At 37.9% G+C, this 17,894-nt stretch overlaps 1 protein-coding gene across 2 annotated transcripts in view; it reads left to right on the top strand.

The window, feature by feature from the left end:
* PDE4D (phosphodiesterase 4D) overlaps positions 1 to 17,894 on the top strand; it is a 533,586-nt gene that overhangs the window by 165,530 nt on the left and 350,162 nt on the right. Inside the window, exon 1 of one of the 2 annotated variants that reach the window (XM_087759655.1) lies at positions 680 to 948. The exons of the other annotated variant lie outside the window; for it this stretch is intronic. Within the exon in view, the coding sequence (XP_087615781.1) occupies positions 680 to 948 (269 nt within the window). Of the gene's footprint in view, positions 1 to 679; positions 949 to 17,894 lie in introns of those variants that run through there. 2 annotated transcript variants of the gene reach the window in all.

Below are 17,894 nucleotides of genomic sequence, written 5' to 3'. Positions count from 1 at the left end.
TGGAGGTTCTGGGGGGGAGGAAGAAGCCAGAACCTAAACCCTTTTACATTTTTTAATTGTAGCATTTGATATTTAGCTTAAGAAGTAAAAGTTTGTAATCTTGATTTGTAAATGGGGACTACAAAGATAAATACTGTAGATCCTGGAAAAATACAGAAGAGGTGATTCAGCAGTCCCCCTTCCTTTCAGCCTCCCTGAAGGTTCAGGAATAAGCAAATGGAAAGAATAAGCAAACAAAAAAAGCACGCAACTGATGTTTAAGCCCTCCTCCAGCACTTTTTATGTACGTAACCAGAAGTCACTCAAGCAGCTGCAGCACATTAGTTCCAATAGTTTAGCAGGCAGATTTACAGCTCCGACAAAGGCTTTGCTAAAGCAGTTTCTTCCTCCTGTGCTCACTTGCTGATAGCTAATAAGTGATCTTTGGCAAGCAGGGCTGTGAGAGGAGTGGTAATGTTTAATAGGTCTCTGTGGAGGAGTTAGCTTGCTTTTTTCTTTGTAGATCATTATCTATAGAGAGACACTAAGGGCAGGCGATACCATGTTGAAAACAGAATAGGCTGAACTGGAGTTGGAGCTCTGCACAGTTCTTGGGAACTGATTTAGAAAGGAAATATTTTAAGCAGTTAAGCCAATATTCAGTTGTATTAGACCTTAGTAACAAACTTACTTGGGAAGCATGGCTCAGCAGACAAGTTCGGACACTTTGGCTCTTCCTGAAGTGGATAATACACATTGTCAAAATCCATGGTTAAATGAAGATCTTGTGAAGACCCTGAGGGAAAACCTGTTGCAACATGAAAAGTCCAAGACATCTAGGAAATCTTCATCTGCTTCTCCCCGGCTGTCTCCAGTTATTTCTCCTCGAAACTCTCCAAGGCTTTTGCGCAGGATGCTTTTAAATAGCAACATACCAAAACAGCGGCGTTTCACTGTGGCACATACCTGGTAAGCACTGAGCGGGTTGTCATGAAATATCAGCTGAACTTCTTTTTGTAGAGCATTTATGTCCTCGATGTCAGTGCTTATATTTGTTGGTTTGATCTCTGCATGAATCTCTCTGGTTGAAAGAGACAGTTCTAATTTGACACTCAGCTTAATTTCAGACCTGAAGTTTAAAATAGTAATTTATATAAAGTAAGAAAACATATTTGCTAGCAGAAAAGCTGCTTTATTTCCTCTGATTTCTTAGGTAATAATTTCTTTCTTGGCCTCCCCCAGAAACAAAAACTGGAGTCTTAAGAAAGAAAAGTACTTATCTCATTCTGTGCTCTTCAGGCCAGAGTGAGTAGGCAATTTTTTCTTTAATGTACCTTTTAAATTTATTTATTTATTTATTGACAATTAATGACCCCTCTGCACCTAAGCAGAATAGCATAAGTTTGTGTAATAGTGCTCAAATTAAGAAGGGTGTGATAGAGAAGAATGGTGGGAATAAATATTGTATATGAAACAGGGATTTTGATTAAAGCAGTTGCTAGAATAAACAGAGGAAAGATGGAAAGGGAACCCCTTGTTAAATGACTCACTATTACTACTTTTTTTGTAACTCGATCATTTCTTAGACGTGTTTTTGATCAAATCTATAAAAGACATCCATTTTGTTGCATCCATCTTCTGTAAAACAGCATCAGAATTTCATTATTTAATGTATCATTTTTATAAAATGTTACATATGAGATTATTGTAACTCAATAATACATTCCTGTTTGCTTTGATGGTCCAGAGATCTTTGTGTTCTGTTTTTTCTTGTGAGATTTTTCCCCCGTTATTTTTCAAATAAAAATGTAATATAAAGAAAGGAGGACAATGAAATATGTTCAAAGAAAGTAAGTCATACATTCTAACCAGGAAATTGATATGTTATTCAAGTTTATCTTCATTTGTCTGAAATTAGATTTACACTATAGTTATGTGACTGCTATGTGCATTGCACATTGTATACATGTATGCCTAAATCTTTACTATGTATACATTTGTGTAGCTAAAATAGTCCTTTGGTAAAATAATACTTTTACCCTTGAAAAGGATGAGGAAGAACAAGTATGCCTTTATACTTAAAGAATATTTGTTTTGAAACCAGTGTACCTGGTCAGAAATTGCATATGTAACAGAGAAAACTGAATTAAATTAGGATATTTCATGTTCCTTTAACAGTTATGCATAAATCCCAACAATATTAAGGATCTCTAACTGCTGGTCTGCATGAAATAATTTATAAAACAGTCTATACATAAGAACATGCAGGATAAAAAAAAATAATTCAGGCAGAGGTGTTTTACATTGTAAGATGAAAATAAGTAAGAATTTGTGAATGTTTACAGAGTGAAATTATCATGTGTGGTTATGTATGTGTTATGACAGTTATTGTAGACAATTTAAGAAGAGAGAGAAAGGAAGGGTATTAAAAGGGACGGATATGAAGTGAACAAACAGGTTTGGGCAACATGAAAGGGCAAAGGCTGGCATAGTATTAAAAAGTGGAATTTTGTTTAAATGCACTTCCTTTAGTGAGCTTCAGAAAGTTTTGAGTTTGGGTAGAGTGCCTTTTCCAGCATGATGTAGAGTGTAGGAAATGCTTGGGTTTTTCCCAAATATGTGAAATACTAGGCCTGCAAAATACTGTTGTTGAACAATTCATAGTTATTTCTAAATTATTTGTAAGACTGGATCATTTTAGCAGCACTTTTTTTTCAGCAAGTAGAGAAATAGAGATCCAAGCAGAAAGTTACAATAAATTACCTGAGAATCTGCAAAGAATAGTATTTCAGAAGTGAAGATGGAGGAGAAAAAAACACTAATCTTAAATAATAATGGATGTGATCACACTTACAGGCATATGAAGGGAAGCAGAGCACTACTGTGTGCTTAAAAAACTTATTTGTTGCCAAATCCCATGAAGTCTGTAGCTACTTATATGTCTTCACTTGGTTATCTATTTAGAAAACTGAGATGCTATGTGATGGACACATGGTTTCTAGATCCTTTGGCTACGTAGGCAGTATAGTGGTTTTAATTCCACATCCATATAATCCATTTTAGGCAGCTCATAGTAAAAAAGTGCTTTTGAAAATGGAGCTGTTGTAGGCTTACTCCAAAATGTTGTACTGTGGAGGATCCATTTTGGTTTTAGTGCATATAATTTGTTCCACCATAGTTATGACCTTCTTTGTAAGTCCTCTAATTATCTTGTATTTCTAATTTAATCTGTTTTGTCCTTTAAGAATAGTAATTGAATTGGTGTATACATCTTCTTTAGTCCATTGTTCACACAAGCATTAAAAATTTTATTAACATGATCTTATTAAAGCTACCAATAAGTTGGAAAGCCATTCTAACTTCGTAAAATATCACTAGTTTTAGAAATTTAGTATTTTCTTATGTTTTTCTTATGATTAGAAGTTTATGTATATAGGTATCGTAGAATACCATGTTGGAAGGGACCTCGAGGATCATCTGGTCCAACCTTTCTAGGCAAGAGCACAGTCTAGATGAGATGGCCCAGCACCCTGTCCAGCTGAGTCTTAAGAGTGTCCAGTGTAGCGGAGTCACAGCAGAGATTTTTCCAATGATTGACTGTTCTCACTGTGAAAAATTTTCCTCTCGTGTCCAATCAGAATCTCCCTAAGACTAACTTGTACCCGTTACCCCTTGTCCTCACCATGTGACTACTTGTAAAAAGGGAGTCTCCATCTTCTTTGTAGCTCCCCTTTAAGTACTGGTACGTGGTGATGAGATCACCTCTAAGCCTCCCTTTCTCAAGGCTGAACAAACCCAGCTCTCTCAGCCTATCCTCATACGGCAGGCTTCCCAGACCCTTGATCATCTTGGTGGCCCTTCTCTGGACCCCCTCCAGCCTCTCCGCATCTTTTTTGTATAACAGGGACCAGAACTGTACACAGTATTCCAGGTGTGGCCTGACAAGCGCTGAGTAGAGTGGGATAATGACTTCTTTATCTCTGCTGGTGATGCCCTTTTTGATGTAACTGAGCATCCTACTGGCCTTCTTGGCCGCAGCAGCACACTGCTCACTCGTGTTGAGCTTCCTGTCCACCAGGACCCCCAGGTCCCTTTCCACAGAGCTGCTCTCCAGCCAGGTGGATCCCAGTCTGAGCTGCACTCCTGGATTATGTTTTCCCAGGTGCAAGACCTTACACTTGTCCTTGTTAAACTTCATAAGGTTCTTGTTAGCCCACTCTTCCAGCCTATCCAGATCTTCCTGCAGGGTGGCTCTCCCTTCCAGAGTATCTACTTCCCCAGTCAGTGTGGTGTCATCTGCAAACTTCATCAGGCTACACTTGATCCTGTTATCCAGATCGCTTCTGAAGATATTGAATAGCGTTGGGCCCAATATCGATCCCTGGAGGACCCTGCTTGTGATGGGTAGCATAAGAACTAAATGTATAACGCTAAAGGTATTGCTGTGTGTTGCAGTGATGCCAAATACAGCCACCACAGATTCAGTGCACCAGAACAACTCAAGTTAGATTGTACCTAACTCCCTGATTTCCAGGCTCTGAAATGGCATTCAGATATAGTCAAGGAGTGGGTGGCAGATTGATGAATTGTTCTGGCAACCCGGTTCTTCCCCCTTTCTTTCATAAGGCCCATAGCTCTCCCCCGTAAGGGCCTAGGATGTAGAACTGTTGACACCAAAATGCATTTTCTTTATTGTGTGACTCTTTTCCTTTCACATGAATAATCAAGCTATCATTTTTAGTCATATGGTAGGAATATTTGGTCTTGTAAGCACTGCATAAATGGCCTGGTTGTGAACTGTCAAAATGCCTTCATTTTTTTGATATATGATGAGGTATACAATTATAGGATGCGATGTTCACATACACGTCCATTTACACAGTGGGGCGATGGTATATTCTGTAAAAGCATGTTAACTACTTATGATTAAAAAAGGGTATGTAGTATGGAAGGCTTTAAGACCTCTTTAAAAAGCTTTATAGTTTTTCTTTCTAGAAAAGTTGGACCATTGTGTCTTCCGAAAGCCACATCTTGCATAAAGATTGTCATGAATATTGTGCACAAACTGGGCCATTAACTAGGGAGTGCTTAAGAAACTGATAGAACCATTTATTTAAATCTTTTCTCTCTGTATCAGTTGTGTTCAGGAAGGCATGACTTAATAGCTTATTTTCTTTCTTTGTTTTTAATAGGAGGTTTCCATGCACTATGTTCAGAAATGTGGTTATATAACGTGATTTTCCTTACAAGAGTATAATGGAAAATTTGGCAATATTTCTTTCAACTCAGAGTTCATCACTAGCCATTAACCTCAGACATTTTATGAGTCCTTCTCTCCTTCCTTTTCTTCTTTATCCTTCCCCAGCTGTAACTCTGAATTCATTCTAACACTTGAAAGACAAACTACTAATTTTAGGTTTTTAGAAAGGAAAAAATATAGCATTAAGAGTGAGTGGAAATAGAAGGTTTTAAGTAGTAGAGATGCATGCAGTCTTCAATTTTGTTGGAGAAATTTCTGAATAACATAGCTTCAGAGAGTGTTACAGCTAGTCTTGCCTATAACTGTGAAATTAAAACTACTTAAGACATATTGAACTTCTAGGCTGGATCACTCTCAGTCTATAGACAATGTCAGTCTACAGTCTATAGGAAACAACCGTAGCAACTGAAAAGAAACAAGTGTTTCAAAGCTTCTTGTCCAGGAATTCAAATATAGTCTAGCCAAAACCAATTCAAGTTCCTAAAAAATATGCATTCTATTGTCTTACTGTAAAAGTAATCATAATGCTTTAATATCTGGTCAATATAATGACACAGCAGCACGTATTACAAGTGGACACAGACAAGATAAATTAAGTCCTCTGGTATGTGCTTGACAAATTCAGTTTCTGGATTGTCTTGGCTGGCTCTTCATACGCATTTTCTAAGCTGCCCAGTGCAGTTTGGCAGGAGAGATCATTAGGGTGGGTTCATACGTGCTGGGATTTGTGAGAAGAGAGGGCCTTCAGTTACAGGCAAGGAGACTGTTGGTTCTCCAGCTGTGTGAACAGCCAGTGTGTGTGAGACATGTCTAAAGGTCTGTGGAAGGATGTTTAGATACTTTAAATAATACAGCTTTAGTAACTCATGCGGGAAGTCAGCTTTCCTTTATTTTCCATGAAAAATTCCTGTCTGTAAGAAAGGGAGGAGAAGCAAGAAGCATAAATATTTGGAGCAGAATAGTAAAGTCAGTGCAACATAGCAACTAAATTGTATCTATTTAATTGGAAGTTTGAAGTCATGGCATTCATGTGCTTGGTTTCTTTGGCCTTTATTATTTGCTGCTTTAATACTTCTCAGTGAACACAAAATGTTCAAACAGTTGTTTTTGCTCTGTTGTATATAACTTTGGACAGAATATTTGCTGCCTTTGTGATTTATTTGTGTGTGTTCAGATACAGCAAGTAGTGATATGTGACTTTCATTATATAAAGTGGGTTTGTTATCCATGGGTCCATTGTCAGTCTTCCTCTTTGATATCTGTCTCCTCTCCAGCTCTTCTGGGATTCATTCAGTACTTTCTGATATTCAGGGTTTTTATGTTTTTGCTCTTTAGACTTCTTTTTTTAAAACATGCACCCGCAAACCTAATAATTTGATTACTGACTGTAAGAATACAAGTATGTGCTCAGTTGTATAGAGTACTTTCTTCTGAATTCAGTCAACCTTTGTCCCCACCCATAGTAAATAGTTTTAGATTGACTTTGGCATTCAGATATGAAAACGATAGATGCCTTAGAAATAGTTGAGATAGATACGGGTAAGGTGTGCCATTTTAAGTTTCAGGAATGTAACTGACATGAGGGTACTGATAAACTCAGGACTTTGTTTATTTTTATTGCACAATATCTTTTCTTGCACCTTTAGCACTGCTTGCAAAAAACAGCAAAACCTCAAGCGTTCGTTACAGGTAGATTACAGAAGAGAAACATATTTAATTTTATGCGGTTCTACGTTGCCTGGTTCAGTGTATTTATTCTGAAACTACTAACCTATACTGAAGGTATACCAAACTGAAGCTATAGACTTTTTCTCACTACAATTTTCTTCCCATTTTAAAGATATATTTTCTTCAAAGATTTTTAATGCCTGTCTATGTTTTCCTCTCCTTCACTACTCAGTCCTTTGCAGGGAACTAAAGTAATTACGATTTGGTGTATGAAAAGCATTTCAAAAGGAAGATCCATCAAAGCAGAGTAGGATGATAACTATGCTAAGAACACTAGAGAAGGATAGGATTCATAGTCTCTATATTCTATGTATGTATACGCTATACTAACAGTTGAAATGTTCTAGAGAGTTGTGCAGTAGTTCAAAGTAGTTCAAACTTCTGTGGAAAAAAATTTGAGTGTTATGGAAGAATATTTCGAAAAGAAGCCAGATTGGAGCATATTTTCCCAATTTAATTAGATCCATGTACTCATGAGATTAAAGGCAGTGTTTAATCAGGCTACAAATGCAATAACATTTAATTAACAGTAGCATCCTTTTGGAACTATTAAAGTAAAATGTAAAGTTTAAGAAGAGAAGGTTATTTGAGCAAGATGAAGATAAGTTGCACATTCGCATAGGTGACCTTATTGTTTCTGTTGAATTAAGAAAATATCTGAGTTTCTTCTCCTAATTCCTTGCTTTTTCTCACCTAAGTTTTATTCACACTTTCTAAATCAGTGACCAAATATTACATAAGGTTTTCATCAAGATAACAACTGGAATATTACGGAGGGCTCTCTTCCATTAGTTTTCAGACTTTTTAGAATGGGCAACCTTACTCCCTTTCTGGAATAGTATGTGATCTTCTCCACATATAATGTAAAGATATTCATAATAGATGCATAAATCATAATTTAATTTGCAATATTGTGACAGAGACATTCTACAAATATGTAAGAGAACCCAATCCACATATTCACTCTTTTCTTGAAATTCTGTCATGTAAAGAAGGGCATGCTTGTGTGGATGCTTGTATACAAACAGGTAACAGGCATGCAAAGACTGTATGTGTATTTGATAGGATCTGTGCACACATATGCATGGGTTAGTGGAGCAGAGGCAAGGAACAAGCTAGGGGAACATGATGCTGTCTAATATCTATGGAGTGGCTTGCAATGAGCTGAAGATGCTGCACAATGGTGTTAACTACTGAGAAGTTAATTTACTAGAGAGAAATAATACTGTTTCTCCACAGCTCAAACCTGAGGAGGGAGATGAGGACAAAATTCACCTCCCGATAAAAAAGGAAGAGGCAAAGATGCATTTTCCCAAATAAGAGTCATGCTACAGCAGAGCTCCTGGTATCAGAAAGGAAACCCAAAACCAGTTCAGAAAGATGAATGAACTAAGACTAACCAAATTACTAAATCAAGGAACTAATCAAAGACTAAATTCTAAGTCTTTATTGTACAGTGACAAATAACTGAGTAAGGAAGAATGATGTGAAGGAGAAAAAAACAATAAATTTGGCTGGCTAGACTTGCTAATACAAGAGTTGTCTTTTATAGCAGTACCTGTTGCATCTCTCCTTTTCTTCCAAAACAAAAGGAATCTCAACCATTTTCACTGAGCCTTTCTCTCTTGTGGATGACCTCCTTGCCTTGTAGATCTGCTGTTTCTTCCTAAGTTTTAATAGCTGAAGTGCTTTGCCTAGGCCATGCTATTGTTTGATATATTGTCTTTAATGGTGTGTTCTGTGTTGGACAGAATTTAGGAGAAATTCCAAATAATTTAGCAGAACTGGAACTGAATTTAGTTCTACTTTTGTTTAGTAGTTACCTCAAAAGCAAAGAACTGCTTTGCAAGGGTGCTTTTGCATCCACAAATTTTTATTATATCTGACTGTAATTGTATCAGGAGTTATTATGTGTGACTGCAAAGGTTTTAACTATTGTACCCTTCCAGCATGATAAATTCTTTGATTTTGTTACCCTTTTTTTTTTTAAGAATTTTCAGGAAGTTCCAATAGTTTTTGTAGAATGTTTTTATTAGCTTACTGTGTAATGTCTTGGGAAGCCAGTTAGACTTAAGTAGTCTTCCACATTGCTTCTTGTTGGATCACTCTGATTGCATTATGCAAACTTGCTATCTTCACTTTCATTTTGCATGTGTATATTACTATTTTATTTGTGGTTTGCTAAAACAGGTTGTTTGTTCTTTCCCCAGCCCGTGCAATCCTCTCTGTTTCTCCTGTAGTTTGACACATTTTCATTGTTTTATGCAAGCTGACATTGGTATCCCATGGTAGCCGCCTTCTCCATTTTGAATTTCAAAACTCCACTCTACCTTGGCCTTAAATTAAGGTTTTCATAGGTATTGTATAGTTGCATATACATAACCTCAAAGTTTCAAATGTGTTATAAAAGCTTCGGAAGTTTCTTTTCCTTTTTGATTTCTCATAGTAATTCATATCTCTTAATAGATATATTTCTTATGGAAACAGATAGTCTTAGAATTTCTTTAGCACAGTCTAGCAACTAGCTGGCTTTTCCTTTCATACATTCTTTAAGAGTTTCATCTTCTTTGAGATTTGTAGGCATTACTCCTTTTTTTTTTTTTTTTTTTTTTTTTTGTCTTGTGACATTTCTTCTGTATCTCATGAACTTTTTGGGGTTTTATACTTCTGTTTCATCTAGTACCTAGCATGATTTTTCCACTGGTGGTCCAGGAGAACACTGAGCTTAAAACTTGCAAGAGTTCATTCCAACAATAGATAAGTTAACATTTATGTGAGAAAGAAGAGTGGGAAAGGGGTCTCAGCATCTCTGTCTGTCAAGCTACCAGTCCCATAAGGAGCTACTGTTGATTGGAACCAGCAAATTTTACTCTGTCAAAGGGCAGAGTACTGGCAGACTTCTGTTTTATACAGAAGTGCAGTGAAACCTTTGCTAGCAGGAGGCTTATTCCTGTCCTGATCTAGGGATAATGGCCAGTCTTAGAACTCTAGCTGGGTCAAATTACTGGTGCTTAGACTGTGTCTGCAGGAGAGTGTGGTCACTCTGTTGTGGTAGGATGCACTACCAGACCTGTCCTTTCACTCATGCCCAACTAATGTTTAATCTTGGTCACTAGATAGCATTGGTAATATTGGCATTTCCCCTCACTGCAAAGTTTTAGGGAGTAATCTTGTAAAACCTCTACCACTTTATACTATGTAGATTAGTACACTTAATAAATTTGTAGTGGGTTGACTTTCCATTTTCTAAACCCTCAAAATTCAGCAAGCACTCTTATCGTCTTTCTCCTTCATCAGACGTAATGTAACACTACATGGCTAACACTTCATGTTAGCACAGAACCTCTTTTCTGGTAGTTGTATATTCCTCTCTTAATAAACATTCAGGATCTTCTATCCATTATTTTCAACAATTTACTCTTGCTAAGCCTCTGCATTCAGTTCTTTAAAAAAGAACATGTACAGAATTAATGGAGCAACAAAGTAAAATTTTGTGTATGCACAATGTAAGACAAGAATGGCATTCTCTGTTTCATTTATTATTTTATAAAGAAACATCTGTGGTAATGTCATAATGTTTTAATTGTAACCTGTATTCCTCTTAGATTGCACTTTTTTGACAGTGATCAGATCTCTTCTCTGTTCTTCAGTTTACCAAATTTATCAGTACTCATTAAATATTATAACAGATAGAACTAATCAGTTAGAATCTCATTGTGACAAGTGCTCCACAGGTATGCTCCTGACAGTGAGGCTGATTATTGTAGACTAGCAGTCACAGAATGTTATGGACAATAGGCTGTTCCAGTAAGCTTCAAGGTGTAATAATATGTGAGAAAGAATGATGTACAATGAAGTACATTAGCTTTATATGTCAGACTAACTTTAGCTGGAATATTCAGGAACTTTCATAGTGTTCTTTAATGCATGAATTTGTCTTTGGGATTATCTCTTGATAGCATTACCCTGATAATTTAAAAAAATCGTAGTGGATGAATTAATTGAACATGTAAACTGTGGGGTTTGTGTACATGTGTGGGTTTTTGTGGTGTATGTTTTATTGGGCTTCTGTGATAAATCTGCATCTGCTGAGCCTGACAAATAATCATCAGAACAAGTAGTAGGAGCATGCTAGAGAAGGAATCTCCACAAGGTGTTTTAAGAATATCTGTCTGTATATTCGTTTCCCCCGCAAAAATAGAATATGACAGAAAATAAGTTTTATCCAGAATAGATTTTATAAATTGTGTAATTTTTTCCAGCTTTATCTGAACAATATATATTTCCATATTAAATAATTATTTTTAAATAAATAATATTACCATAAATATAATTTTGCGTTATAGAAGACATATACAATCACAAATAACATGCTGTTTACTTTTGGGGATGAGAAAGTTCACTGAATGATGAATCAGAAAAACTAGCTATTGTATTTCCAGTCTCACTGTGCAGCTGTAAGAACCTTTGGTGCTGGGCCATCTCGTCTAGACTGTGCTCTTGCCTAGAAAGGTTGGACCAGATGATCCTCGAGGTCCCTTCCAGTGTGGTATTCTATGATTCTATGATCTATGATTTCCTTTAAGCCACCCCTTTTCTTGTCATGGTTTAACCCTAGCCAGCAACTAAGCACCACACAACCAATTGCTCACTCCCTCCGCAGTGGGATGGGGGAGAGAATCGGAAGGGTAACAATGAGAAAACTGGTGGTTTGAGATAAAGACAATTTAATAGGTAAAGCAAAAGGTGCGCACACAAGCAAAGCCAAACAAGGAATTCATTCACTACTTCCCACCAGCAGGCAGGTGTTCAGCCATCTCCAGGAAAGCAGGGCTCCATCACGTGCAACGGTTACTTGGGAAGATAAAGGCCATAACTCCAAATGTGCCCCCCTTCCTTCTTCTTCCCACAGCTTTATATGCTAAGCATGATGTAACATGGTATAGAATATCCCTTTGGTCATTTGGGGTCAGCTGTCCCAGCTGTGTCCCCTCCCAGCTTCTTGTGCACCTCCAGCCTACTCGCTGGTGGGGTGGGGTGAGGAGCAGAAAAGGCCTTGACTCTGTGTAAGCACTGCTCAGCAGTAAGTAAAACCTCCCTGTGTTACCAACACTGTTTTCAGCACAAATCCAAAACATAGCCCCATGCTAGCTACTGTGAAGAAAATTAACTCTATCCCAACAAAACCCAGCACATTCTCCACCCCTTATTCCATACCATTTACATCATGCTCAGGTCTCACGCTATCCAATACATTCTCGTTACCCACCACCATCCTTCCCATCCTTTGATACAATACACAGATATCATTCCCTTAGTCTGTGGGCCACCCCTGTGAAATGTCTGTAAAATGTACATAAATCTCCACAAATATCCATGAAATATCCATTGAGTTCATTTAGTCCATGACTTTGGGTTTCATCTGTTATGGTGGTCACTCAGGACAGGAGAGGTGGTGTCTTGCGTGGAGTCATTGGGCACCAAAGTCAGCTCAGGTTGGGTCACTGCTGCACTTGCATTTCTTCTTGTAAGGCTTGTCCTCCACCTGTTCAGGTGGTTCCTGCTATAGTAATTCCTATAACATGTAACTCAAATCATGGGTTACAACAATTTAAAGGTATATCCATTACAATCTCCACCCCTGGTCCCTTTGGGCCAGGTTATAGCGTTTAATATTGCAATGAACTCCTCCCCTTGCTCCTAGCCTAGCTAGCAGCAAGGCATTCCTGCTACAGTAATTCCCATAACATCCGGATTACAACAATTTAAAGGTATTTTCATTACAGTCTCAACCTCTGCTCCGTTTGGACCAGACCACTGAGTGTAACATTGCAATGAACTTCTCTCCTTGCCCTTGCTCTGGCTTGGACTAATCCATAGACTGCAGTCCCTTAGGGGTCCACCTGCTCCAAGTGGAGCCTTTATCTACAAGCTACAGGCTCTTTAGGGGTATACCTGCTGCGGCATAGACTTATCCACAGCCACAGTCGCTTTGAGGTGCACCTGTTCCAGTGTGGCCTTATCCATGGGCCACAATGCCTTCAGAGATATACCTGCTCCAGTGTGGCCTCACCCACAGCCACAGTCCCTTCAGAAGTAAACCAGCTCCAATGTAGCCTCACCCATGGCTACAGTCCCTCTGGGTGTGTGCTTGCTCTGTTGTGGGCTTATCCAGGGCTACATGCTTTGAGGTGCTCCAGCATGACCTCATGCAAGCCACTGATGCTTCAAGGTGTACTTGCTGCAGCATGGACTTATCCACAGCTACAGATGCTCGAGGTGTACCTTCTCCAGTGTGGACGTATCCTTGGGCCACAATCCCTTCAGAGGTATACCTGCTGTGGCACAGACATAACCACGGCCACAAACGCTTTGAGATATATCTGCTCTGGCATGCACTTATCCATGTCCACAGATGCTTCAGGGTGTCCTGCACCTGTGTGGACTCATCCACAGGTAACAGTCCCTTCAACTCGAGTTCACACTGGAGTTCCAGCCTGTCCAGTACAGCAGCACAGAAAGAGCAGCGATGCCCTGGCTGTCTGCCAGCCCAGGCGCATGGCCATTGCTGTTATCAAAATGTTCCCAAGCACAGCAGAGTAAGATGATAAGCAGTACAGCAAGCAGCGAAAGCTAAAAGCAGCCACTAACGAGCACTAGACTCTAATATACAGTAAGGCAAGCAAGCCCCGTGGCAAGCACAGGAGCCTGCCGATTAATAGCTAGACAGCAATAACACCTGTAAATTTGATCTAGCACAGTCCAATCAAACCTGTTGTTATCTTGAATCCTTTGAGGCCCACGTTGGGTGTGAAAAAAGGACTGTTGTAGTTTAACCCTGGCCAGCAACTAAGCACCACACAGCCAATTACTTACTCCTCCCCTGGTGGGAGGGGGAGATAATTGGAAGAGTAAAAGTGATAAAACTCGTGGGTTGAGATAAAGACAGTTTAATAGGTAAAGCAAAAGGTGCGCACACAAGCAAAGCCAAACAAGGAATTCATTCACTACTTCCCACCAGCAGGCAGGTGTTCAGCCATCTCCAGGAAAGCAGGGCTCCATCACGTGCAACGGTTACTTGGGAAGATAAAGGCCATAACTCCAAATGTGCCCCCCTTCCTTCTTCTTCCCACAGCTTTATATGCTAAGCATGATGTAACATGGTATAGAATATCCCTTTGGTCATTTGGGGTCAGCTGTCCCAGCTGTGTCCCCTCCCAGCTTCTTGTGCACCTCCAGCCTACTCGCTGGTGGGGTGGGGTGAGGAGCAGAAAAGGCCTTGACTCTGTGTAAGCACTGCTCAGCAGTAAGTAAAACCTCCCTGTGTTACCAACACTGTTTTCAGCACAAATCCAAAACATAGCCCCATACTAGCTACTGTGAAGAAAATTAACTCTACCCCAGCCAAAACCAGCACACTTCTTTTAGTAAATTCACTGTACACTCAGTGGCTGTATCTGAAAATTATTCTCTATTTTCTCCTTTTACATTACCAAAATTTCTTTCTGATCTGTTTAGTGTTTTTATTCTCCAATCTGGAAGCCTTACCTTTTTAAAGATCTCAGTGTGATCTTAATAGACCTTAATGAAATGGTTCTTGAAACACTATCGTACACTGCTGTCTCTTCATAATGGTGGTCTGATACCCATTATTCCACCTAGGAAGGTCAGTGGCTTATCAACCATTCTTCCAGAACCTCCATATCCTATATTGTATTACATGGAAGTTCTTCTGTAAGAAACAACATAAATATTTTGCTGGTAATAATCTTCTATGTTCACCAGATTTTGTTGGGACAATGGACTAAACTTTTCTATGACCTGTGCAGGAATCTCTTAATCTGACTTGTAAACTGACAGCTGCTAAAAGAATGTGCTTCCCAAGAATACGATTTGTCAGTGTTTCTATCAAGTAAATATATACCACAAAAAATTGAAAACCTGTCTTCACAATTGTCAATCTTTTCTTCAGAATCTTTGTCAAGATTGTTTTTGGATGAGTTGCTCCAGCACCCTTTTTCTCCTTAGTACAAATGATCTGCCATCTCATTGGCCTGTTCCTCATGTAACAGTTGTGGGGGTTTTTAATTATAAGGCTTCTCAGAGGATGATTTAATATCTGCCCCCTTCAGAGGGTATATTAGAACGTAGAACTTTATCTCAGTGCTGATGAATTTAAAGGACATGCCTTATGAACCTTTGGGAATATATCACTAATAGTGAAAATTTTTTTATCAATTCTTTTGCAAACTGTCAAAAAAGAGTAGTTTAAGCTTAATATCCAATGAATTGTTACAAAATGGGATTCATTACTAAGAATTTTTAATTTGTAAATTAAACTAGACTCTGTATAGACAGCATTGAAAAGGGTTTTCACAACCCCTTCAGTCCCTGGAGCATCTGCTGCAAATGCATTGACATGGTGAGCAGAAGTAGCTCCTTTTGTGATGTGAAGCTTATTTCACATGTCAGGGGAAATAAAAATAAAATCTCACCTGAGTCCAAGGAGGAAAGCCTCTGTCTTTCATTCTCCATATGTTCTCAGAGCTATCTAGTTCTCCAGACTATATGCTGCATTTAATTACAAAGTCACTCTAGACATACCTTACACAATAAAAAATGCTTTGTGTATTGTGGCTTTGCTACAAGCTGCTACTTGCATGTCCAAAGTGCAAAAATCATCACCAATCAAAAATAAATGAATCTATTAAATGTTTAAAAGCCTTATAAAAATATCATCAATTAATTGAATGCACACAATGGAACATCATTGTTAAAATACATAGAGAAAGTAAGGGCAGGTAAAACCATGAAGTGACCTTGGTCTGTAAAAGTTGTTTGGTAACATTTTTGGGATATAAGCTTGTGCTATGAGCTGGAACTCTTCAATAGTTGCTGTTTCCATCCACAGCCTTTGGTAATAGAAGGTTATGCTTTAGTTGTCATAGAGGGAGTTATACAGAAGACAAAAAAGAATGACTTTGAAATGGAATAATATTATAAAGGGGATCCTCTCTTTACTAACAAATAGGGTGGCATATGGTAGCTTATGTAAGAACTTGCACTTAGAAAACTTGATTCGAAAGTTCCTGAAGCCTATGTCAGAAAAGACTAGGGCTCTTCCAGACTTTATTGTATATAAGGTGAAAGAAAAATACTTCAGTAGAAGGATGACGTAGTGACCAATGGATAATTTATGTTTTCTTTGATACAGGCTTCATTCATAAAATTAAGTAGTTATATAAAATGTACTTTAATTCTTTTAAGGATATTTAGACCTTGGACTAGATTTAGCTCATTATATAGATTCTGCAAAGGTTACTAATATTGAATGACTTTTGCATAATGAATTCCATCCATACAGTTTTATAGTAGAAGCACCCAATTTTACTGTGAAAGTTAGAGTGCTTTTGCAAAGAAGTAGTCTGCTTAAGCATATCACATTTTGCAGACAATAAGGTAAAGGACTCATGAACAACTGTAGTCTTAGATAAGGAATTTGAGAAGTAGCAGGCTAGCTAGTTTTGGAGCATTTGAATGCAGATGAAGTTACATGAGTGAGAGCAAGGGACAAAACTTGACCAGTTAGTAGTAATGTCTTGTCAGTAACATTTAGATTGGAGGCTTAGAAGGGCTGGAGAAAAGCAGGTATTGTAGTGCTGGGGCTTATATGAAAGTCATTTGACTGAAAGCCACTGCAGCTGTCTGACTCACTTTTTGTCTTCTTGAAGACTAATGATGCCTCAGTATGTTGACCAATGGGTTATAATGCAGGCCACATGCAGTATTATAAATGGCCATCTAATTTCAGACTACTTTAACAAGAGCACCTAGTCTAAAGAGTGAGAAATAATGACTGTTTCTCTAGCAAAGCCCTCTTCTGTGTGCTATTTGCTAACAATGGCAAATTAATTTCGCAGCAGTTCTCTAGCAAACTTCTTAATTGCTTTCATACTCATCCTGACGTAGTTACATGATTACTTAGTTACATGAGGGATCTTGGTACTAATCTGAAGTTGATTTACCTTTTCAGGAGCTTTGTTGACCCTAAAATAATGGTACTTGAATCTTATTGCACTTTCATGTAATGAATAAAAATAATCAGTATCATGTTTAGAATAAAATGTGATGTGGTTCAAAAATACTTTTAATAGTGTGAAAAATAAAATTATTACCACAAAAATAAGATTTTCTGGATAATTAATTTCCTTATTTGTAACTGCAAAAAGAGAAGTCCAGCTTTTCTATAAAAAGACTAATACAACATTGCTTAAACTGGTAGCTTGTGACTCACTCTGAGTAAAAATCTTTGGGTGAGGATCAGGAAGCATTTCTATAAAACCTCTTTCTGCTCCATTCATTTATTTAAATAGAGTACTAAATTATAACATCTAATCATTAATTATTGACTGCTTAAATGCTTTAGAGGAGGAAACAAATTCAAGTGACTTGACGAACATAGTAGAATATGAACTTTGGGTACCTCTAAATTTTTCAGGGTGAATATTAAAGTACAGTTTTAACATTTGAGAAAGATTTTCTTGATTAAATAAATATTCTCTTAAGGAGTACTTTAATCAGTAGAAAAAATGATGGTGTTCCTTTTAAATCAATGTCTATGACATCATAGTGATGTCACTATGAGGTCACAATGGAAAACAAAGATCAACTGCAGTTATGCATCTGTTTTGCTCTATTGAAATAAAAGCATGATTGGTGTGTGATGTGGTGTGCAGCAGTCATGTAGCTCTAGAAAACAAGATTCTCAGCTCAAAGAGAAGATACGTGCATTAAAAAAATATAAAAATCCAACTCCCACTTAAAAAAATAACAGGCAAATAAGTGCTATGGTTACTGAGTCTTGTAAGCTAATTCAAGCAGAGGGACAAATGGCCTTGTGGATATAGCATAAGACCGGGTTGAAATA

Source organism: Nipponia nippon, unplaced genomic scaffold, assembly GCF_047370975.1.
Source record: "Nipponia nippon isolate SJK-2023a ecotype South Korea unplaced genomic scaffold, ASM4737097v1 scaffold_20, whole genome shotgun sequence".
Classification (NCBI taxonomy): domain Eukaryota; kingdom Metazoa; phylum Chordata; class Aves; order Pelecaniformes; family Threskiornithidae; genus Nipponia; species Nipponia nippon.
This window is presented reverse-complemented; position numbering and strand designations above follow the sequence as displayed.